This window comes from Stegodyphus dumicola, chromosome 6 (assembly GCF_044657685.1).
Source record: "Stegodyphus dumicola isolate Sdum_Otavi_A_Nest chromosome 6, ASM4465768v1".
Lineage (NCBI taxonomy): Eukaryota > Metazoa > Arthropoda > Arachnida > Araneae > Eresidae > Stegodyphus > Stegodyphus dumicola.
This window is the reverse complement of record NC_140773.1, coordinates 203898402-203923815: the sequence shown is the minus strand read 5'-3', so window position 1 is coordinate 203923815 and position 25414 is coordinate 203898402. Positions and strand designations below refer to the sequence as shown.

General features: G+C 31.3%; 1 protein-coding gene across 1 annotated transcript in view; it reads right to left on the bottom strand.

Annotated features, from left to right (window-relative positions):
* Positions 1–477: 477 nt before the first annotated feature.
* LOC118201612 (DEP domain-containing protein 7-like) overlaps positions 478–25414 on the bottom strand; it is a 63053-nt gene continuing 38116 nt past the window's right edge. Inside the window, exons 5-7 of the mRNA XM_035373738.2 lie at positions 24454–24983; positions 16621–16780; positions 478–10688 (exon numbers count right to left, since the gene is read on the bottom strand). Coding sequence (XP_035229629.1) covers positions 10492–10688; positions 16621–16780; positions 24454–24983 — 887 coding nt within the window. The 3' untranslated portion in view covers positions 478–10491. The remainder of the gene's footprint in view (positions 10689–16620; positions 16781–24453; positions 24984–25414) is intronic.

The following is a 25414-nucleotide window of genomic DNA, read 5'->3' as shown; positions in this document are numbered from 1 at the left end:
TGTGGTGTTTTCAGCTAAACAGGATGAAACATATCTGAATGCAGTCTTAGAAGAGAAGCAACTGAAAAAAATATGAAAAACTTTGAAAGTTCATGCTGAATGATAAAATCTAATGACGCAGTGGGCTAAAAAACATTTATAATTCATGTTACCAGATAAAACTTCCTGTACGATCATATACATCTCCGCAGGGATAAAAATTTTGTTAAAATTTGTTGTTAACCAAGTGTTTGGCTTGAGCTAGTTTATGTTAAGAGGAGTTTATTTTATGTAGTTAACTATCTGTTCATGACTTTTTCAAAAACACTTTAAACTAAAATGTCTGGAAACAAAAATTTCTTATGTGAAATTCGATGTTTGTCAGGTATATTTAATTAAGAAAAGCAGGTAACTTTTCTTGCAGTTAATTACTGTGTTAAAGTTAACTATATCAATTTGATAACGTATTTAAAATAATTAAAATAAGAAATAATAAAATCTACCAAAGTCATTTTATTACATAATTTAGTACAGAAACATAAATTACATATAAATAAACACACATCAAAATCACACATTATTTATTTATAGGTAACTAAATATATATCTATTAATCATACATCATAGCACACATTTATATAATCACATATTACATATATATCTACTAATCACATATTACACAATATTATAATACCATACAAAAGGGTTTTGAAATTCATGTTCACAAAATGTAAAAGCTCATGAAAATGACTGTTGAACACATCTCAGTAGTCTTCAGTTTACTCATAGGATACACTTAGATAAAATAAAATAATGCAAGTTGAAACAAATGCAAATTAGTGCACGTTTGGCACACAACCATTAATGAGTAACATAATGATTTTTTAAGTTCTAAAACTGCACAATTAAGGAAATTTAATAAATATTATAGAACTGATTCGTTCTCAGATTTCACAGGAATTGTTTCATGTAACATTTGTTATCAAGCATTTGCTTTCATACAAGTTTCTAGCCTATGGAAAACTACATAATAAAAATAACTAATGTGGCTAAATCTGATTTTTGATAAAATAGAGGAATAGGAATAAAATCGCATAACAGCAAACTTGAATTTAAAAAGTTTACACTTCATAAATTAATGCAGCTCATTATGTCTCATTTATGTCAATAAAGCATGCAGTTCAGATCTGAGTATACTTACATATTTCATTTAAAACTAGGTTCATAAAAATTTAATGTAAGAAAAGTATGAAAATAATTATGAAATGATATAAATAATAATGTAATAAACTTTGTTAATCAAAAATATGTATTATTTTGAACCGATAAATTATACCAATGAAAATTAAGGGCTTATATATATCTAATTATCAGCTTTGTATCATACAAAATGTGCATGAAGGCCGTTATTATTACACTAAATAGTTACAACTTAATAAAAACAAAATCATGGAGAAAAATCTGTTTTATCAATAGTATCTTTAATTATTTTCTAAACAACCTTGCAGTAACTGCTGTTTTTAAAACTGCCTTTATTATAAAGCTAGGACCCCAATCAAAGCATTTTCCTTGCGAATAACTATGCTAAATGGGGCTGGCTATAGTTGCAAAATAAAATAATTATTTTTAAATAAAAACTTTCTGAGAGCTCTCACATCCACTTGAAATACGTCATTCCTTCTTTAAGCTATAAAAATATATATTCTAGATTTATAGCATAAAATTCATATATGCAAGAGTATTGCAACTGAGACAAAAATTACTGGCCCAATAACTATTTTGCTTCCTATCTATGTTTCATACTAAACCATAGAAAATTTGCAGGAAAAAAAACAATTGTGGATGTTCTTAAAGCTTACTGTTGTTTCTTAGCTTTCTAATCTAAGATGCCATAACATGAATTCAAGTTGTCATTAAATCATATGCAACATATATAATAAATAATATCATTGTATGGTTCATGTTTGCAAAGCAGCATACAAATATTTATATTGTAGCAGCATATAAATGTATATATTTGATTAATGTAGTTCCTGCAGTTGGTAAGAATATATTTTTTAATAAATTCATCATTCATATTTTACTGTTATTATTAATTTTAAAAAACTCATTATCTTATTTCTATTTATTTGTACTTTTCTAAATTAATAATACCTAGGTATTTATTTCTTTCATATAATTATATGAAGTACTTATTTCATTCATATAATTACTTTGGGTTTAATATATATTTACTTTATAATGTATATTCTCCCTTTCTCCTTAATATCATGTCGATGGTATATAATGACTTTCTGGTGAGCACAAAATTGCACAACTGTTAATGAAGTAGGTATGGCAATTATAACAGTCTAAAAATTGCAGCTATAATCTCTTTGGATAGAAAATATGAAAATGACAGCAATAAAATGATGATGAACATACAGTGGTGGCCAAAATTGTGGACACTTTTGGAAATTTTTATGTTTTTGAACTTTGTATGCTTATAGAAAATGTTATGTTTCGCAAAATGCAAACTTGTATATATCATTTTAAAGAGAATTTATTACTGAATTCAATACAAAACACAAAATTCAATTATTTACAATACAAAAAAGTTATATGTACTTTAATATAAATAAAAAACACAGTTATGAAGTGATTTGTAATGTCTAGCTTTCCTGGCCAATCACTGTTCTTGTTCTGAGAACCAATCAAATGTTAGTAACTGCCAGTAGAAGCTGACATGTTTACACTTGAAACTATTCATTATTTTCCTTTGTTCTGTAGAAGGAGGACCTGTTTCATATACACTGCAATTACAAGTAGGAATTTTTGTAAAAATTTTTAATATTTAGTCAAGAAGCAATGACATCAAATAAAAGAGTAGATTGGACACCTAGAAAGAGATGTAATATTATTGTGTTACGAGAAAGTGGTCTCTCCTATGCTGAAATTGCAAGACAGGTGGGTGGTTCAGTGACTACATCTTTAGTCCAAAAGTTTTGTTTATGATATGAGGAGACAAATTCAATAAAAACAAAGAAGGAAAAGACCGAAAAAGGTGCACCACATCTATTGATGACAGAAGAATAAAACGACTATGTCTCCAAGATAGAAAAATGTCATCCGCGGCCATCAGAAGTGATCTGAATGATGCTGGTGTTCCTGTCAGTTCAAGAACAATCAGGAGAAGATTAACAGATGTTGGACTGAGAGGTAGAATTCCACGAAAAAAGCCTTATCTTAATTTTCAGCAACGAAAAAAAAGGGCAAAGGAACACATTAATTGGACAGATGATCAGTGGTCACAAGTTAGACGGAGTGATGAAACTAAGATATCGTTATTCAGTAGTGATGGGCGAAAATATGCAAGATGTAGAATAAGAGAAGAGCTACATCCTGACTGCATTCAAGCAACTGTGAAGAAAACAGTTAGTGTTATGATTTGGTTTTGCATGTCAGCAGATGGTATTGGTCGCCTTCATGTCATCAACGGGACACTGAATGCCAGAAAATACATTGACACTATTTTAGAACCAAAACTTCTACCCTCCATCAGAGATCTCTTTCCCAACAATGCTTCGTTTATTTTTCAGCAGGATTCTGCTCCTTGCCACACGACCAAAATATCGAAAGAGTGGTTTCGTACAAAGAGCATTAAATTGTTGTTATGGCCAGGAAACAGTCCTGACCTCAATCCTATCGAAAATTTGTGGCATCGTTTGAAAACTCTTGTCCAGGATTCGTACACATTTCCTTACATGAAAATTAAGGACTTTTAAGGACCATCAAAGAAAAAATTAAGGACCTATCAGCAAACAAAAAAACAAATAGAATAAAGCAATTATCCATACAAACCGACTTCATGCTTGTAATTTCACTTTAAGAAACTAACAGAAGTGTGTATTATGCACTATTATTAAATTCACTTTAATACTTACCATAAAAGAATTTTGATAATTAAACTAACTCCCTACAAGTTATGAAGTAGATAACATTAAATTAGGAACATAATTTCTTTAAAAACATGTATAAGTGTATTTTACACTAATAACAGTCACTATTTTAGAGATTTACATGATTATTATTAACTTATCCGATATTTATTTAAACACAGTCAACTACTATTATAATCACAATGTAAGAATATTTTGCAGATTAAAATAACTGATTTGTAAACATACAATTTATTTCCTTGGTTTTTTGAAAGATACTAGAATAATAAACTGTACAATAAAAGATACAATCCTATTCTATTGTACTCTGTGAACATTTGTGCTTTTTTTAAATCTGAAATCTTTTCAGCTATTTTAACATCTAATTTATTTATGTCTATTTCCTTTTCTTTAACTATTCTTCTACGTTTATTTGCTTTGATAAACAAATCAATGTTCCTGCTGGTCTCAGCTTCATCTGCTAAAGCATCTACTTCTTCATTAATATCTTTAATATCCCTTTGAAGAAATTTTTTCTTCTGCTTCCTATAATCAATTTCTTCCTCAATGATATTTCTTTTCCTCTTTGAATTTTCAGATTTAGTTAAAGATTTTTGTTCTTCTAAATACTGCATATATTTAGACCTTGCAGAAGCTGCTGCTGATCTCATTTCTTTATTAATTTCGATATTAGGAACAACTCCAGAAAATTTTATGTAATCAAATACTGTGCGTTGAAAAATGTATGATGAGTCTAAATTTTCAATTCCAATTGCTTTATTTAAAGAGAAGCCCCTTTCCACAGAGGCCTGTCCATGTGACAAGATAAGAATCATTTTCACTATTTTCCATACTTTTGAATAGTGAAAATCATGAAAATAAGAAGTGAGAAATGTGTCAAGAGAAAGATTTTGAGGATCAAAAGTAGAAAATTCATGTAAATTTGTCTAGAAACTCTCCAAACTGCAGCAGAATTTCATCCCAATCATCTTGTAAAACATGTTTATTCTGCATTAATACCGTTAGAACTTTTCATTTTGTTCTGGGCTTTTTCAATCGTGGGTCGATACAAGATGCATTTCGAATAAGAGAATAATTTATTGGACATTTAGACATTAAGTGTTGTACTATTGTTAAGACACATTGTTGACCTTGTTTCAGCAATGAATCCCAAATAAACTTTACTTTTATCATTATAACAATTTGGATCATTAAAATTAAATTTATAAAGATTTTCTGCTTTAGTTATTTTTGAATATTCTAGTTTCAAAATTTTAAAGTGCTGAAGGCAATCATTTACAAGTTTTAAGATATCTTCAGCAAAAAAGGGAATAAGTGGTTTATCACTTTGATAATATTCAAGGAAAGGCAATAATATTTTCGACACAGAGAGAAAAAAATTTAATTTTATAAGAAATGTTTTATCTTTAGTTGCCTCCAAAATATTTGAGAAGGATTTCGATGATTTTTTTTAAACTTCCCCATTTCAACTTCTTTAATGTACAGTAGCGAGTCATCCCATATTTCAATGGCTCTTTCAACTGCTGGGACATTTTGCAACCATCGGTAAAAGCAGAACTTCACAGGTAGCTTTTTTAAGCCAGATATACTTAAAAAATCTTCACGTCTTGCAGGAGAATCTTTAAAAATCCAATATAAGGAGGATAAGAATGATGGAATTCCCAGCCTGTGGATGACATCCTATGCTTGAAAGCATTGTTAAGAATGTGTAAACCACATGTCCCTAATGTCAAGCATTGAATGTTATATTCCTTTGTCAAGTCCTGTTGCAATAAATCATAATATTTCCAGTTTACTGCAGGACTATCCATCGATATTTGTAAGAGTTTTGACAAGTCTAGTTTTTCAACACATTCATAAAATTTGGATAAAATAATTTCACTTTTTGCATGCCCTATAAATGCAGAAGTAAGGTACTGAGTTCTGACCTTATTTTTGTGATGCCAGTACCTCACATAAATATCTATTTGCTTCTTTTGATTTCTCAGATTAAGAGTCTCATCAAATAGTAATGTAAAAAACTCAGCATTTTTACAATGCTTTAGTAACAAAGTTTCAAAATAAGGGCCAAGACCAAAATAACAGATATAAGCACATTTCTTTTCACCACATGAAAACTATTTTGCAATGGAACTATCCAGGAACATTTTAGTGAATAAAGGCCCAATATCATCGCATGATTTAAAAGAACAGTGGCTTTTGATGCACTTAAAAGCTCACAATATTTCTGCATCTGTAACTTCAGATTTGAAAAGAAAAAATTTATTTTATTATTTTCTACACTTATTGATGTTGAATTCGCAGTTACATCTTTTCCTGAAGTAGATGGTTCTCCTAACTTGACAAAATTCATGATACTGTTAGAAGAAACTGCAGTTGAGAAGGGAAAGATGTTTTGCAGCTAAAAGGGGCATTACATGCAAGGCATTAGTAAAATTAAGTATCGCATATATATGTATATAATGTATCTATCTATATATATATATAATAAGAAATATATATATATAATAAGAAATGTATACTGAAAATATACATTTTTACTATATATATATATACAGTACAAATTCCAAGATCCGGACATCCAATATCTGGAATGATCTAAAATCCGGACCTCAAAGCCACCACCAACCAATTTTTTAGGGCTTTTTTGGAGGGAAGGGGTATGCTTTACGCATGCGCATTAGATTTTTTTCCTCATCATAAAAAAACATGTCAGAAATCCCGATTCTTAATCTCAGTTTGGCGCTAAATAAAATATCTCATTATTGAAGAAATAATTATTTTAGCATAAATTTGTGTGATTAGTAACTTGACTCCATAGCTGCGTATCTGCTTGGCATAATCTCAAACCGAAAGATTTGTTAATTTTACACCAACTAATATTTTATATCTTTGATGCCGAAATCGTGAATCATTATTTATTGTATTTTGCTTTCATCACCACATGTTTATCAACGGATGACAACTTGAGTGATGACTCATGCAGCGACGCCAAATAACAGAGTATTATCCGATTACAGATTTAAGTTTAATGCGCTAAAATGTTGACAAGGGGAGATTTAATAGAAATTTCTTTTCTTATGCTGAAAATAGATTTTGTTAATGATACTCATAGGGCAAACGATTATATTTAGTGCTATTTGAATTAAGAATAACTGATTTGTTATTCACATAAAGCCAAAACCAGCACCAGAGCTCGCATGGCCGCACCAGGTGGCAGAATTTAGGAAAGTTAAACAGAAGGTTTTCATTGCGATGACAAAACTTCACTTTTTCTCGGCTAACGTTACCGAATTTGCCCTTGGCGACCTAAAATCGAAATGGAGCCAACAGATTTCCCGCGAAATCGATAACAGACCCTCTGCAGAAATAAACTCATAATCCTGATATCCCATACATATTAGTATGTGAAAAAGAGAATAAACTCCATAAAAGGTGATAAAAAATTTATGACTTAATTGAAACAAACACAGAAATTAAGCTAAGCAAAACCGTGTAAAAACAAATTGAAATGATAAAACGAAACTTAATTTTCATGTGAATTTTCAGCACTGACTATCCCATTATAGAAATTTCAATTTGTTTCAAACAAAGACCACATTTAGCTTTATAAGGATTGTCATCCATCAATGTCCAGTCTTTGTAGTCAGCTTGATGAAGCCACAGTTTATTGAAAATGCACTTTCCAGGCATCTCGTTCCTATTGGCGTCGGAAGGGTTGTTGCCTTCCAGGTTGGGATTGCTCTAATTTTGGCAAATATTTTCAGAATCCCCCCCCTTTTTTTTTCTCGCGCACCTTCATCATCACTTTCACCTCTTAAAGAACTTCCGGCTTCATGCTTTCGTCACAATCTGCCTAAATTTATGGATAACACCTGTTTCGAAAGATTGGGTGAATAGCCAATCAGACACCGATACTTTCATTCAAGTAGCTAATTGTTTTTTTTTTTTTTTTTTTTTTTTTTTTTTTTTTTTTTTTTTTTTTTTTTGTTTGCAACGAAAATCCGCCAACAGATTGGTTAAGAGCCGTGCAATTTTAATTCCATATTCATGAGAAATGGCAATCATTAGAAATGATAAGAAATGTCAAATGAGCAAAATTAAGGACCGTTTATTCATTTTGGCCAAAATTAAGGACTTTTAAGGACCAAAAATCATTTTTGAAAAAATTAAGGACTTTTAAGGACCGTACGAACCCTGTTGTCCGAATGAGACGCCCATCAAATAAAAGGGAACTAATTGAGGCTATAATTGTTTCCTGGCATCATGTAATAACAAAAGAAGAGCTTAAAACTCTTGTCAGCTCAATGAAACGTCGATGTGAAGCTGTAATAAAAAATAAAGGGTACCCTACTAAGTACTGATAACTCACTGCAATCATCACTATCTAATGTATATCGATAACCATTATCGTTTAACTTTTTTTGTATTGCAAATAATTGAATTTTGTGTTTTGTATTGAATTCAGTAATAAATTATCTTAAAAATGATATATACAAGTTTGCATTTTGTGAAACGTAACGTTTTCTATAAGCATACAAAGTTCAAAAACAAAAATTTCCAAAAGTGTCCACAATTTCGGCCACCACTGTAAGTATATGATTTCAGATTTAAAAATAATGAGCCATAGTCTGCAAAGTTTTAGTCCAGAGGGGCAATTCACCCTGAAGGACTATTAATTTCGTTTTAGCATTTTGCAATGAAAACTATATATGGTGAATCACTTTTCAAACTGTTGCCACCAAATATTAGAGCCCTGTATTATATTTAAAGAAATTCAATAATGAAGAACCTGCATGAATGTATATATTTTTCTCACATTGTGATAAAACAACAGTACCTAGAGCCATCAAAATTTGAATAACAAAATCTTTCATAGAATATGGGCATGTGGAAGCCCTAATTTGAATTTGTTTTATTATCAGTTTCATATTTTGTAATGCTTTAACGAATTTTTTATTAATAAACTCGACGATTTCAAAGTGAGCAATGGCAACACTGTATGGGGGGAGGGGACATTTTTATCTCCAACAACACTCTATATCAGAAATTCTAAAGATATGCTCATTTAAAATTTATTTTGAGATATTGCTGTTGAACTGAATTTTATGGTTTGAGTACGCAGAACACGATATTTAATAAATGAAGGTAACACACAAAACGTTAAAAAAAATGCCCCTTTGGATGTAATTTAAAATCTGAAACCTTTCAGATTTTTTATTTTTGTTCATTATTTAGTTATTAGTCCAAAGGGGCTTTGCCCCTGGGGAACAATTGTTTTCATTTTGGCATTTTTCATTGAAATCTTTAAAAGGGTGTATCACTTTTCAAACTGTTGCCAACAAATATTATCGCCCTGTATTACATTTGAAGAAATTAAATAATGAAGAATCTGCATAAATGTATGAATGTTTCTCGCATTGTGATAAAACAAAGGTACCTAGAGCCATCAAATATTTGAAGTAACCCTACTGCAAATATGGGCATGTGGAAGCTTAAATTTGAAATTTGTTTTATTATCGATTTCATATTTTGTAAAACTTTAAAGAATTTCTGATTAACAAAATCAAGGATGTCAAAGCGAGCAATGGCAGCATTGTACAGGGGGAAAAAAAATAATTTTTTTTTTTTTTTTTTTTATTATTATTATCTTTAGCACTTGAGACTGTGTATCGGAAATTCTAAAGATATGCTGAATTTAAAATTATTTTGAGATATTGTTCTTGAACTGAATTTTATGATTTAAGTGCGAAGAACAGGATATTTAATAAATAAAGGGAACACACAAAATGTTAAATAAATGCCCCTTTGGACGTAATTTAAAACCTGAAACCTTTCAGATTCAAATTTTCTTTATTATTATTAGCATTATTATATTTTTTTGGTACCCTGAATGATAATGAACAAACTATGGAGGCAACTTTAAGGCTATGTGAGTCACTGTCAATTGCATCTAGTGTTAATTTTCAATACAATCAAATTATGACACTTCGTTAGTGATATTTATAGCAGATACAGGTTACAAAACATTCTATTAGATACTATTCAGCTGGCTCCTTGACAGGTAGATTTAGGTAAGCTGACTATAGTATATATTCCATTAACAATTTACTCAAGAAGGGAATGATTCTCTGAAGAAAAGAATGCCTAATGTACTTGTGAACACGTCTTCTGAGCCTAAGTGTAAATACTCATTTTTTTTCACTATTAAATCTCCTGTCTTGTATATTGTGAGAGCTCTTATCTTTTTTAACTGTCCAATACATATCAAAAAATAGAAACACGTGCAGAAAAAAGTTCCATAATGCAGAATAGATGAATCAGCATCTTTTTAAATGATTCAAAGATCCAGGTACTATATGCTTGCTTATCATTTAATTGTAAATATTAGTTTCACATCATAATATATTGCAATATCTAATATTATTATCAACTATTTCCTCTTTGGTAACTGTAACTGGAATGTAAATTTATAAGAAACATTTGGTATATATGAAGAAAGTGGAATGCAAATTTATTACGAGAAATTTAAAAAAAAAATCTTTACATGAAACATTTGGTATATCTGAAGATATCACTCTGTAAAGCAGCATGCATCATAAACTTCTGGGTGATTTTTTTTAAACTTTTTTAGCCAAGTTTTCTTTTCAGCAAGTTTAATATGAGTGCTATCAACTACACTTGTGGCTAAACTTGCTAGACATTTTGAAGTGTATTCTTTTGTAAAAGTCTGTAGGCTTTTACTCTGTACCTTTTTACATGATCCAAAACCTAATAAAATTTCAGAAAAGCATTTAGTTTCAATGAAATTAGCATAAAAAATGCAACATTTATTACATTTTATTTAATTCAAAATGTTTATAATCATAAATTATGCCTGGAATTTTCAATTATTATGTTTCAGAGAGAAATATTAAATATCATACAAATAAATATATATATTCATTGAAATCCTTAGAAAACTTTGTAATGACAATACGGGTACAATATGGTACTTCTGGTAATTAGATGTTCTCAAGATAATTTAATTACATTGGAAGCAGATGGATAATTTCAGGTTTCTTTCCACAGAAACACATTTCACATTTTGATTTTACATCAAATAGATTTCAATCAAAATAAATCAAATAAACGATCTATTGAATTTTTTTTTTAAACATCAGCCGGAATTTTTTTCAACGTTGGAAACAGGGGAAGTATATTAGTTTACATTAAATATGAATACACCGAAAATCTGCCGACCTAAAATCCCCCAACTCCTGAAATCCACGTTGCCTCTCAAAATATAAACATTCAGTTATAGGTTCCGGAAACCGCAACATTGAGTACGAAATATCGAAGAAAAAATACTTACTGAATAATGGCGTCATAATTACCGAATAATAATGAGTCATAATGGAAATACCAAATTATTGACATCATGATAGAAGCTCCCCCCCCTAATCTGCATCAAGGTAAAAAAGCAGACGATTAACTCAACTCTTCTATCAAGTTCACGATTCACGTTGTTGTATTTTCTGAGCTTTGTTATTTCACAAGATTATTTGGTGCTGCCTTCTTTTTTTATCCGAATATTTTGTGGATAAATTAAAAATATTTTAAATTTCACCCTTTTTTAATACAATTACAGATTTGAAACACACTCATGATTTTACTGCTTGCAACATTGAAAAACGTAAACACGTTGCATTAACGGTAATGCAAGAAGTGCAAATTCTGTGAAAAATGGAAACAGGTGCTACTCCTCGATTTATAACAGAATCGTATGGAATTGCGACACGATTGTGTATGATATTCATAAAAATAAAGAAAAGCTGTTGAAATTTTACAGCAACAGTGATTCTAACACCGGAATCCGAAACCAAAAATCTCTGCATGAGGCAAAATTGACAAACCTCGATGCTGTGTACATATAATAATACAATGAATAATATAATCAATTTATATATGTAATAATAATTTAACGCATATAATAAGTTATTGCAATAATGTATATAATAATTTAATAATATGTATCTAATATGCCTTATTTATTTTGCACTTTTAGTCTGAATATTATGATTTATCTTTTCTGTCCTGAAATCTGCAAAATCCTAAAATCCGCACAACCTCTGGTCCCAAGCTATGTGGATTTCTGGACTTCTACTGTAATACGAGGGTGAATCAAATATAAATGAGCTTTTACTTTAAACAAAAATTATTTAATAGGAAACATCTACATTTCTACAAATTATTTTTCTAAATAATCCTCTCCTTTTATGATACAATTTCTCTATTGTTCTGGTAATTTTTTCTTTCCACTTTCGTAGAATGAAGTTGGACGGGTACCTAAGGAGTTGCACACGAATGTTTCCACATGATCGTCGGTCTCAAATTGCTTGCCTCCAACTGCTTCTTTGAGGGGTCCAACATGTGAAAATTGCATGGCGATATGTCTGGACTGTAAGATGAATGATCAAATATTTTCCAGCATATTTCCACCAGTTATGCTGCGTTTCTTTATGTGTGGGGCCTGGCATTGTTGTGGAGGATCAACACCTGGCGGATGGGACAGTCTCGTCTTTTGCGTCGACATTGAAGCCTATTTTGATCCAAGAGACCGTAATAGTAAGTTCCCCGCAGACAATCGAGTTTTGGCTTTCATGGGGTTTTCTTCACTTTTCCACTGCCTACTTGCAGGCTTTGACTGGGAGGTCTAATGATGCACCCACGTCTCGTCACATGTGACAGTTTTATGCAAAAAGGCTTTTTTGTCTTCAAAACGAGTTTGAAGCAATTGAGAATTCGAACTAGTGCAGTTTTTTTATCATCATTCAGTAACTTTGGAACCTATCTAACTGAGTTTTTTTGAAGCCCAACTGCTTTCTGATGACTGATTGGATACTTCTATAGCTGACACCAAGTTCATCCTAATTAGAAGCAATGTGCAGCGTCCATCCCATTTGATAAGCTCACGAACACATGCAGTGTTTTCATTAGTCACACTGGTGCGATGATGAGGGAATGATCTTGATTCACAATACATTCACAGCTTTGCTTGAATTCATTGCACCACTTTCACCCTAGACCATAGAAGGGTAGCTTCCTCGAACTGGGCATGCAGTCCGTAGTAAATTTCGGCTAGTTTCACATTTTCAAGGACGAGGAACTTTATAATTATGCTTTGCTCAATAGAGATGTATGTGCACACTCCTCTCACTCATCATAAATGTTACTAAATAAAGCACTTTTACAAGCGGGCTGGTGGAGTAAGGCCATTAGTGCTTAGAAGAGGATGTTCTTTTTTATTGGAAGGTAATTTCGACCAGCAAGTCACCTCCCCAGATCATCACAAACATTTTCAATATGATTTAGATCTAGAGAATGTGCTGGCCATTAAAGGTCTTGAATATTCTCGCTATCTAGACAGTCCTGAACATCGATGATGAGGTGCATCGTAGTCCATTAAAAGAAATGTATCACCGAAAGTACCATGAAAAAAGCAAATATGAGGCAGTAGAACTTCGTCAAGGTATTGCTGGCCAGTCAACACCTGTAAGTTTCAACCACCTGTAGGGGCATGCAGCTGACCTATATTATGGTACTTCATGCAGGATATCGATCCCTTTCTTGGATATTTTCTGGACGATAAGCAGTACAACTCTCATGGCAAATCAGTTGGTCTCTACATCCTGATGACAGACTGAACCTACTCTCATCTGAGAAGAGTATGTAAGCCCACTCCTGTTGAATTCAAGGGTATTGCATGTGACACGACTGCAAACGGTGTAGTTTTAACATTGGGATACACACAACAGAGTTGCAGGCATATAGTCCTCTTTCTTGCAAATGCTTGGCTACAGTACTTCGGGAGTTCCTCTGTCCAGTGGTAGCAATAAACTTATCTGCCACCTACTGCTGTGGTGCGCCAGTTTCTTTTTGCTGATAGGGCAGTGTACCTGACTCCTATAGGCATCATACATGTAACAACCTCCTCCCACAAAGCTGGCTACATGTTCCAGTTATATAAAATGCTTTCCACAGCCATAAAATAATGCTGTGGGTAGTGAAGAAATCTCTGGAAATATCTGTTATTTTGTACAGTTCTGCGATCTTTTCACTAATATGGACACTCAGAAAATCATCTAAATGATGTCAGGAAGACATACAGAAATTTTCAAGATCATCAATTAAATCTTTGCCATAAAACTTTCACTTGATACATCAGCTTCCTGCACACGCCAAATGCTTTGAATCTTTTATCAGCACTATCGTATAATGTACAGGCGAGGAAATGAAAATTTGCATATGCACACTCCTTTTTGTTCTAATTTTCCAAATTTTGCTTCCTTTTATTTTGTGGTTGCTGTGGTTGATAGCATTGTCTGTCCTTACAATTGTCAAGCAGTGTATTATAAAGTACTTTTAACCTTTCAGTGGTTTAAATAAAAAGTTCTGTTTTCATACATTATGATGTAATTGTTTGTTGTTAATATTTGGTCTCATAAGAATGAGGTGCCAAATTATCAAAGAAAATGCAAATTCAAAAATTTTGAATTTTAATAAATAATGTGTTTATTATTGTACTTTTTAATTAAAATTATCATAATTTCATACAGTGAGGCATAAATTTCCTTAGTTTATACTGCAGAGGTTAAACCACTTCAATTTTACTACATCATGAAGTATCTAAAGCTCCTGCAAGATTAAATCTGATATAGTCTTCAAAAGAATTTGATGAAACAAAGAATGAAATGTTCCCACTGACCTTTTACTGCATCATTCGTTATTAAGCTTAGAGTGCAAACAGCCTACAAAATCAAAATACCTCAAAATTGTATTTCAATGAAAACTAAGTCATTTCTTTCATATTTTCTCAAATGTTGTACCATAAAGTGTCCATATTTTGAAAGAAAATACATTTTTTCAGAAGTTTGGTTATTGTTTTATATAAATAAAGACTTCTAGAGCATGAACTTGCAAACAGATCTTAATGAAGACAATCTTAAGTAACAGCGAGAGCATTCTTTTAAGTGCCCTGTATGCTCATTACCCTTTCTTTATATATGAAAACATGATTAAAAGGAATTATAAGATTATTTGGAGCTTACAAAACTTGGAACTTTGTATGCATAGGAAATAATCAGGCCATACTTGCAAAAACTCTAAAATGTTTTCACATATTTTGATCATTACATCAATACACACGCAAAAAAAGGGGGGAGGATACGAATATTGATTGCTGTACTTTTTTTGTTTTTTATAGTGTTGCTCAACCAGTATAGTGGTTAGCGACACTGACTGCCATGCCAGTGGGTTTGAATCCTGGAGTAGGAATAGATGTTTCTAAGCATAGAGTTTCTAAGCAATAAGGAGGCACATAAAATACATGGCAAGCCAAAAGTTCTCTGGAGAGGTTTTTAGTAGGGGAAGAAGGGTAGGAGGCCCTCAGACTACTTCCCAGGGTGTTCTCTCTCAAAACTAGGGCAGAATTGCACTGTTAGTGTAGTGGGACTATACCCTTATGACCAATTCTATGTCTTGCTCAGTTTAACTTGTATTTTTCGGTTATTCTCATATAGTATTTACGAATAGCTTACAAATAATTAAATGTGTATTTTTTATTTATTTATTTTCTGGGATTGAAAATATAGCAGGAGGTAAATTAAAGCATTTTTGAATGATTATGGAAAACGGAAATATGATAATGCATATTTTTGTATGTTCTGTCTTGAAGAATGTTTTAATTTATCATGTGAAAAACTCAAATTATATCTCAATAAAATTCCGCACAAAAAAAAAGACACATAGCAGAGTTGTTATGCAAGTCTTATAAGTTACATTTACATAAAAAGTATTTGCCGTGTAATTATTGAACTACAAAATATAAATGCTTTGTTAAAATTTTTTAATGATTTTTCTGTTTTAAGTTGCAGAACATGACAGGATTAAGAAAAAATTTGAAACAGAACAACTCCTTCACATTATAATAACATATTACAACAGCATTTCCCAAACGTCAGGCCATGACCCAGCATCGGCTCACAAAAGCAAAACACCAGGTCACAAAATTTTAAGAAATTACTATATTTGCATATTACGGTAGAATGAAATTATAGTTTGGATGACAATGGAATTCAGTCATGTCTTTATAGATGGTGGACATGTGGTACTGACCTTATCACATACTAATTTATTTCTTAATTTAATTTCTATTTTAATGTTACCAAAACTTGATTACGCTTGACTGGAGTATCTGGCAGCAGACACAACCAATGTATCTCTATAACAGCAATGACACCAAGTCTAGACTAAAGCAGGAAAACATTGCTAGGTTCTACTGCTATATTTAAAAATATTTAAAATATTAGGTTGGCAAAAATCAATTTGTTAAATTTCATTGAAAATATAGTAAAACAAAAACTAAACCCAAGTGAAAAGAACTTAAAATCAGAATAATGCTCAAATTAGGTATCATTATCAATTTTAATACTAAGACAATTTTGAAATTATTGTCAAATATTTTCAACATTTAAATTTATATATAGCTACAATTTATATCAATTATGTTTAATTTATATCAAAGAACTGAGAGAATTATTATTAAAAAAAGCTATTATAATTTATAAAAGCTCTTCCCTCATAATGAATATTTATTCAGAATCACACCAAAATTTAAGTGAAATTATAATGATAAATTAGAAATAATTAATAGTTGTCTAACCTGACTCTTTAATGTTTCGAAGATTTATGGGAATGGAAAAAACAGCTTCAGATTTTAGAAGCAGAAAATCAAATAAAATTTTCTGTGGTTCTTCAGATACCAATGGATGCTTAAACACAATGGGAAGAAAATCTCGCAAAACAGCCTCATAATTTGTTACCTGAAATAATAATATAAAAAATTAAATGACTGTTAACAATACAATCATTAAATGTCCAAATAAAATTGCTTGAAATTATGCAAATTAGTCATGAAAAGTGATAAGAATATAAACATTTGTTTTTCATAAATTAAAATTTATACACCAGCACATAAAAATACTGACAAAATAGAATTGCATGTTGCATAACAAAAGTCTGCAAAAATAACTTTCAAAATTCCAAAATAATGTGCATATTTTTCAATGCATCTTAAAAACAAATAATTTGAAAACAGCTAAGACAGACTTAGAAAGTACACTGGTATCACACATCTTAAACTTTAAATTATAACTTTCTTCATATTATAGTCCACTTCATAGTTTGGATATTGTGTTTATGTCGCCATTTAAGAAAAGAACATTTTAGCTTATTTTGCTGTTAGTCATTAAATTAAATGATGTAAAATGACAGAGCTTTTTATCATTCACAGAGATCATTATCATTTTATCATTCTCATATAAAGAGCTAATGCAACTATTTCTTCGACATTTTTCATGCAGATATCTATCAGGAAAAAACAAAAATTAAACATGCAAACTAAATATAGTACCCATACACATATATTTATATGCAAATCCATAACTTTCTAAATTACTCGATTTCTTGAAGATAACAGCAATAATTACATAGCATAAAAAATTTTTTAGCCCTAAATATGATAAATAGATATATCTTCTTTGATAAAAATATTGTTAGATACTACTTAATTAATTTATCCCCTCCTATGAGGGGTACACTAAAACAACAAGAATTTTTTTCGATACAGAGTTACAAATATTAAAATTCACATTTACATATTTCAGTCCCTTCAAAGCATTCTCTACCAGCGTAGGTATACTTTTCATAACATTTAACTCACTATTAGAAATAAATCTGAACCTCTTGACCCAGAATACTTTTTTTCAAGGCATGCAACGTATTTTCTTGCATATCATCCACATCACTGAATTGCATCATTAAGAGAGCTTTCTTTATTTGAAGAAATAAAAAGCCACATGCAGAATGATTCAATGAGTGAGACAAATATCATACATACAAAATCAGACTTTTTAAGACTTAGCAGACGCATAGAACCGTGAGGGGGGCAGAGTATTTTCATGATGCAGAAACCAATCTAAAACTTGTCCACAATTCTAAGAGATTATGATGTACTTTCCTGTGTCTCAGTTGAGGGGGGCAGAGTATTTTCATGGTGCAGAAACCAATCTAAAACTTGTCCACAATTCTAAGAGATTATGATGTACTTTCCTGTGTCTCAGTAAATTTGAGTGTTTCATTGGATTGATGCTTATTTTGTTTCTGAGTCGAGACTCGTAGCACCAAGACTCATCACAGTCACAAATTTTGTAAGGAAGTTTGTGTCAGCATGCAATTCCTGCTTCGAGTTACTGTCAACATTCACAATTTTTTCTTCTTTTTTCTCTGTATAAACATGCATGATATAAACTTGGCAGACAGCACTCTTGTTCGCAAATTCTTCAATAAAATTCCCTGGTAGGTACTCTTTGACAAATTAATTTTTTTTAAATCTAGTGAATGGTCTTTTGATGATATTTATAAAACCTTGTAGCACATTTTCAAATACTCCTCTCAATTCTATTTGTCAATGCATGGCCAAAGCATGGCTGGTCTTCAAGTGACATGTTGCTATTTCTGAATCAATCACTTCTACTCTTGTGATTTACTCAACATTCTCTTTAATGATTTGCCAAACTACAGCAACAGTCATGGCTCCTATTTTTCCTAACAAAAAAGAAAATTTCATTTACATTGTTTGCTCTCTGTAATTACCCATAATAAAAATCACAGGACCCTCCGAATAGAAATACAAACAAATTAGCTTCAAGGGCACACTACTTTGTAAGACATATTTCTAGGCAGAATGGCATGGGTAATTCCAACACTGCCTAGAATTACAATTTGTTATTGCCCGAGTAGTTTTTAAAAAATTAGTTCTGAAAATTTTAGCTCCTCTATGTTAATTGAATTTGGTATATATTTATTAATATCTCATTTTTATTAAATTTACTTGATTCCTTCTTTCACAGTTCAATATTTAGGTTCAAATAAAATTCGCAGGTATTTTCTGATTTGTTTTTAAAATTTGTATTTTTTAGTAATTTTCACAAACTTTTCGAAAAAAATTTTGTATTATAGTCTATCAAATTTTTACCATCATCTTAAAGCGGATGTATTTCTAGGCATACTTGCAACAAAATTACACAATTGCAATTTTTACAAAATTTAATATTTGGGCATAATTTGAGTCGCAAAATCGAAATCTGGAAAAAAAAACTGGCATGCCGTTTCAGAAAAAGTTTGATTTTGAGTCAAAATACCTACATTAGAACAATGCTGTCTATGCAATTCGGATTTTAGAAATTAAACCCCGATTTCTAGCAGCTATATTTATCCCTTTCTTCTGCCTCTCTGAATTGCAGTTGAAGTGAAACTGTTAATACCTCAGCAGATACAGGGTTACAAATGCACCTTAGAACTCCTGAAAATTGCAAATTAGAAAATAAAACTTTTTAAGGAGTAATTTCTTATAATAATATCTTTAGATTACTTCTAATAGAAGACAGAACGCTTAAAACACAAACTTTTATATGCAGAAGGTCTGAAAATAAGTACTTGCTGGAGCTGCAGGTGACTATTTGGCATACATCATGGCATAGGATGAAAGGAAGGCTGATTATTGAGCTTAAAGGAAATCAAGCTTTTTTTCTGAATTTAACAGTTCATTTACAGAAATTGGTCATTTACGATGGAATCATATCCTATATTTTATCACGTTGATGAGCAAAGAATCTCATAATCATGCAGTTTAAAAAAGTAGCTACTGATTGTAGGACAACTTGCATTTTCTGCACTATAAGAAAAAAAAAGTGATTCTCCCATTAACAGATAGTATTAACACTCTTCTATGAGTAAGCAACATATGCCATAGTAAAAGATTTTAGACAGAAAAAGATGAAACGTAATAGATCTGAAGTGTGCACATTTTAAAGTATGTTCCTTTACAGTTGACATGCTATGTCACCTAAACTTTCCCAACAGCAGTTATTGTAGATGCTTAATACATATTCTCACTATGCTAGAAAAAGGTGGCAAGTGCTGCACAATGGTGATGAGAAAAGATATTTTATGCAAGTATTCCTTGATAGAATACAAAAAGTCACAAGGAGTAAAATCTAGGCTGAAGCCAAATGAGTCACTTCTTTGACATTTGGGGCAGAGGAAAATTACCCATATTGTTATATGGCTCAAGCTATTATCATAGTGGACAATAGTATGAGATTTAAGTGATCATTTTCCCCAGAGTTTCTGCTGAGCAGCTGCTAAACAAAAGTGGCATTCCCTAAAGAATGGATGATATCTATCACAATATAGCCAACTTAACTGAAAAACATGGCAACCATTTGTATAGCAGCAATGTGTTCTTACTTTTGATAGCGAAGATTCATCAGTACAGGTTCATTGCATAGACTGATATTTGTACTGGAAACCTAATAATAATAATTATCAAATAAATTTCCTATTGAGTAATATTTATTGCAATCAGTCATCAAAAAACTTGAAAATATTTATAACACTTATTCACTATCCCTTTATACAGCCATACTTTATGCCTAAAGTAAAACTAATCTGATGTGAATACAAAATTGAACACAAATTTGTATTCATGCATTTTCATTAATTTGTATATTCACGATTTGATGACTTTGTATTTTGCATGATTTAATGATTTTGCCACTCCAGTATATCCTAGATGGTGAAATGATTTTAATGAATCCTTTGAAAATTTCAAAATAAATAAATAAAAACTTGTCATTTGATCTCCGGATTCTAGCTCAATATCTGAAAAAACTTGTTTACTGAAAGAAAAAACGGATTTAACCATTTTTCACTCCTAACTCTGATATATTACCATAAAAAACTGATATGCAGGTGAAAGAACAGAACAGAAAATTGTTGCAATTGACAAGCATTGCAATATTAGGAAATACATATATTTCTCATATTATTCTGATCAGCTAAACCTCAATAATTTGAAAAATGATTGAAATATATGCCAGTGTCATACTTAGCAACATTATATAAGTTATTTATAACACTGATCTGCGTTATTTGCTTCACTGCATGCAGGCAAAGTTTATGTGCGGTGGGACAAGCTTTAATTCCACTTAGTTAGCTAAGGGCAATGCTGCATTTGAACTTAAATGAACCATATGTTACTGACTCGCCATTAAAAAATGAAAGCTATTTAACTTAATACTCGTGAGATCTTTTGCTTCATTGCGCATATGCAAAGCTTGCAATAGGTTCTGCAGACAAAAGATTCAATGGCTCAAATAGCTAATCACAATGGTCGTTATACTCAGCATGCAAGTTATTCATTCACTTATAATGGAAAGCACAGATCATTCTATTGCAAGATTGGCAATAGTAAATTTGGAAGATAAATAAAAAAGATCTTAAAAATGTGAAATTGCAATAATTCTCTACTGAAGAAGTTGCAAATTTTTCTACTAATAGTTAGCTGCTTGGTTTCTGTGAATATTTTGAATGTTAAAACCAATACCATCAACTTCCATATGTTAACTCTTTCCGGCACAGTGTGCCCACTCCAGGCACACCAAAACAATTCCCTCTGTACACACAAAAAAATTTAATGAAAAAGGATTTATTTATTTTAGGTTACTTTGAACCTTGTTTATTTATACTAGATGGCAGCACAGCACAAACCAGTTCGTACATTTTAGCCATTTAGCCATTATTAGTTTTAGCCTCACTTTCCAAAGAAACCTTCCAGAATTTTTTAGGATATAAAAAGAATTGTTTGAAAAGAAATATCTACGTTGTTTTCTTGGCTGTATGCTGATTTCTTTATTCTGTATTAGTTTTAAATTTTTACTTTGAAATCTTGCCTAAAATTGGACAGTAAACATCTTGGTGAACATCAAAAATTGAACGGCCCAGAGTGGAATTGCTAAAACACTAGGACCAGACCAACAACTATATGTTTGTTTTACTGCAGTTCTCCGGAGACCTTATTCTCCGGAGAGAGAAAAGTGAGTCCACATCTGCATTTCATTTCTTGTTTTTCTTTTTGGAAGGGAGGTTTGGTTATCATTTAAGATATTGTTAGGGTGTTTTTCTGAAGGTCAGGAGTAATTTTATCAGTTAGCTGTTTGGTTTTTCACTAGAGCAGTTCTCTTTTTTTTCTTTCGCTTTCATTGATAAAAGTTTTGTTAGCTCTATGTTTTGATAGTTTTGAGTTGTAGATGGTTATTTAATTTTATTTTGTAGTTTATATTTTTTTTAGTTGTAGATAGAATATTAGTTTATTTTTTCTAATTTTTAATTATTTTGCAAATGGATCAGAGAGAACAGATCATTTCTGAAGCACTGAAAATGCTAAACGAATTGCCTTCAGATAGTGAATCTGATACAGATCCCAGTACATGTGCAAAACATGCAATGTTGGGTTGGCAAATGATAAATGATTCAATTTGGTCAATAAGTAGCACTAGTAAAATGATGACATTGACGTTCATAGTTTTATATTGTGTTATATCACTTAATTGATTAAAGATATTATATGTTAAAAATTTTATAAAAAAAATAGCAGAGAGAAATTTAACCTGATGAGCTTAGGCCATAAAAATTGTCAATACATTGATGATAGAAAGTTCAGGAAAAGATTTTCGATGCTCTAGGAGCAAAAAAAAAATTTTTTTCTGATGCCTCCAGAAGACCTGGCAACACCATACAAATACAGCTCTGACAGCCATCAAAGAATCAATTTTTAGTCAGTTTTGAGTGATTTCAAAAGAATAGCAGGTCAAAGAGTATTAGTCAAATCATGTTTTAGAATTTCCTTTGGAAACTATGTCAATATTTTATAGTTCTTATGTGTTATAGAGAATTTGCCTAATATCTGCATTTTTCTGGAGTTATTTATAACTATTTATTTTGCTGTATACTGTTATTAATTAAAACAAATAGTCAATTTCTTTCTGCTCATCTGGAGTGATTATTTAGAGAGACATCCATAAGCCTGTACTAGCAACAACTAGTGTTAAAAGTTGGATTTCTCGAATACCAATGGAAGAGCAGTTATTATTGAAATGAGACTGAGAATGAGGAGGAGCAGAATGAGAATTAAGATAAGGATGAGGATAAGCTGAGAAATGAGAATGAGTAGACTAAGGATGATTAGGATGATCAAGAGTATGAGGATAGATGTTCAGAATGAGTACCAGAATAGAGATGATGATGAAGGGGGGAAGAAGAGGATAAAGATGAAAAGGAAGCTGAAGATTAAGAGAATGAAGGTGAGAGTGACTACGGGAAATTATGAGGGGGAAGAGAATGAAATTGATGATGAGGATAAGTATGAAGAGGATGAGGAAGATGAATGTGAAGAGGAGGAAGATGATAAGGAGGGAAAAGATGAGGATCAGGAGAATACTGATGAGAGCTACAGATAAACGCAAGTGTGTTCTGGTTTGGTGGTTGATGATCAGAAACTTGTATGATGCACACACACATTCTGATTGGTTGACAAAAATATTTGAGTTTCATGTGCAAATATTTTTTCAGTGTTTCAATGAATTATATGTCCTACAATATTAAATCTGTTGTCAAACAATTATTTTGCCTTCTCATTAATCAAAGAGATAGATAAGACTTTCCGATTTCACTAATGGTTCACAACAAAGTGTTCCCTTGACTCTCAAGAATATTTTCTGCTTATGATGGTGTGACTGGTCAACTTAGGTTTCAGTTCATCAATTGTTGAGCTGCTCCTACTTCTGTTTCAACTGTCCTAATTTTGATTCCAAAATGGCCCTCTCGTTTTGTATCTCAATTCCTTTTCTTCCAATATATAACCAACCTGAAATCAAATCCATTCAGAGATGGCAGAACTTTTCATGCATAATGAATTGGAAAGCCATCCTTCAATGTGGAATTTTGCACACAAAATCCTCAAATGGTTGAAGTTCTAAAATTGCCTTGAATTCTTTATTAGCTTATTCCCAGAATCAGTATGACTTTATTTTCAATACAGATTCCAGAAATCAAAGAAATGGAACTATTCTTTCACAAGAAATTGACAGCCAAGAGCATGCTTTTGTATACTTCCAAGAGCATGCTTTTGTATACTTCCAGGAGCATGCTTTTGTAAGCCTCTCAAAGACAGAAAGAATTTACTGTGGCACCTTTTAATTATTGTAAAGGCTTCCATTATTATCTATATAGCTACTAGTTCCTGTGGTGCACCAATTATGCCATGCTAAATTAGCTAATTAATTTTAAAAATACAAAGGGCATAAAATCAATTTCTCTTATCATCTTTCAAAAATCATCTATCCTTTAGTACATTATAACAAATATAAAATTCATAATTATATCTTTAAAAGAAATTTTTTATCTTCTAGGCTTTAAGCTAACATAAAATTTTAATTTCTAAAAAGATTAGTTAGTATGTACATTAAAAGAAAATTACAGAGCATTATATCATTTTGCTTGCCTTTTTAACATAACAATAAGTAAAGCATTTTAGTATTTTGTGTTTAAAATATAACAAATTTGAGAATTAATTCTTTAATTTACAAAGGCTTACCTTTTTATCAACACTGACAAACAGATCTTGAACAACCAGGTGCAAAAAATTGAGTAAATGCTGAAGCTGATGTTTTCGTTTCCAAGGCAGATGGAAAACTAGGAGCTGCAGGGCAAGAAGGGCACGTTTCCTCTGTTCTCCTTTTAGCATCTTTACAATTGCTATGCATATTGGAAAATATTCTCCAGGAATTAGAGATTCGGGTGAGCAGGAAAAGCGTTCCACAACAGCTTTGTAACAAAGCACTTTACATGCTTGAATTGACCACAAACCAGAAATTCCTGAAGGGTGCTGTCCTCCTAAACATGCTGAAGCTGCTTTCACCCAGGGTATATCTGCAACTGGACCTCGAAAATCCTGTTTAGAAGGCTTCATTTTCCTTGGAGTAAAATCATTCTCTAATACAAATGGCTGTGGAGCTTCAGGAAGTTCTGACAGATCAGGTGGAACAGAGAGCAGATTTTCTAATACAGGAACTTCAACAAGTTGCAGAAGTACTGCTAAGGCTGTTTCTCTCAGTTGTTCAAAAGCTTAAATTATAGTTTTTAAGAGATATCATTAGCAGGTCACAGGTGCAATAAAAATAATGTTAAAAAAATTATATTAAAATAACTAATTCAAATATATACAGTTTAAAATAGAAAAAAGCTTGATCATTTAATAAAACTGGAATTTTCATAAAACCAAAGCAAATTCAGTAAGATAAACTGGATGAAAATTTAACTGCATCCATTTCAGTGCAATCAAAATAAATAGCTAAATGTGAAAAGGAAAAGAAATATAGTCTGTAATAATAATTTAAAGAAATATATACTTGTCATTATAAATAGCAAGCTGAATTATTAAATTACAAAATTGGCTACTGATTTCTTGCACTAAAAATTTCCAAATTTGAGAATAATTGCACTATGGTTATTAATAAAATAATACTATTTTTAATTTAATTTTATTTTTAAAGAAC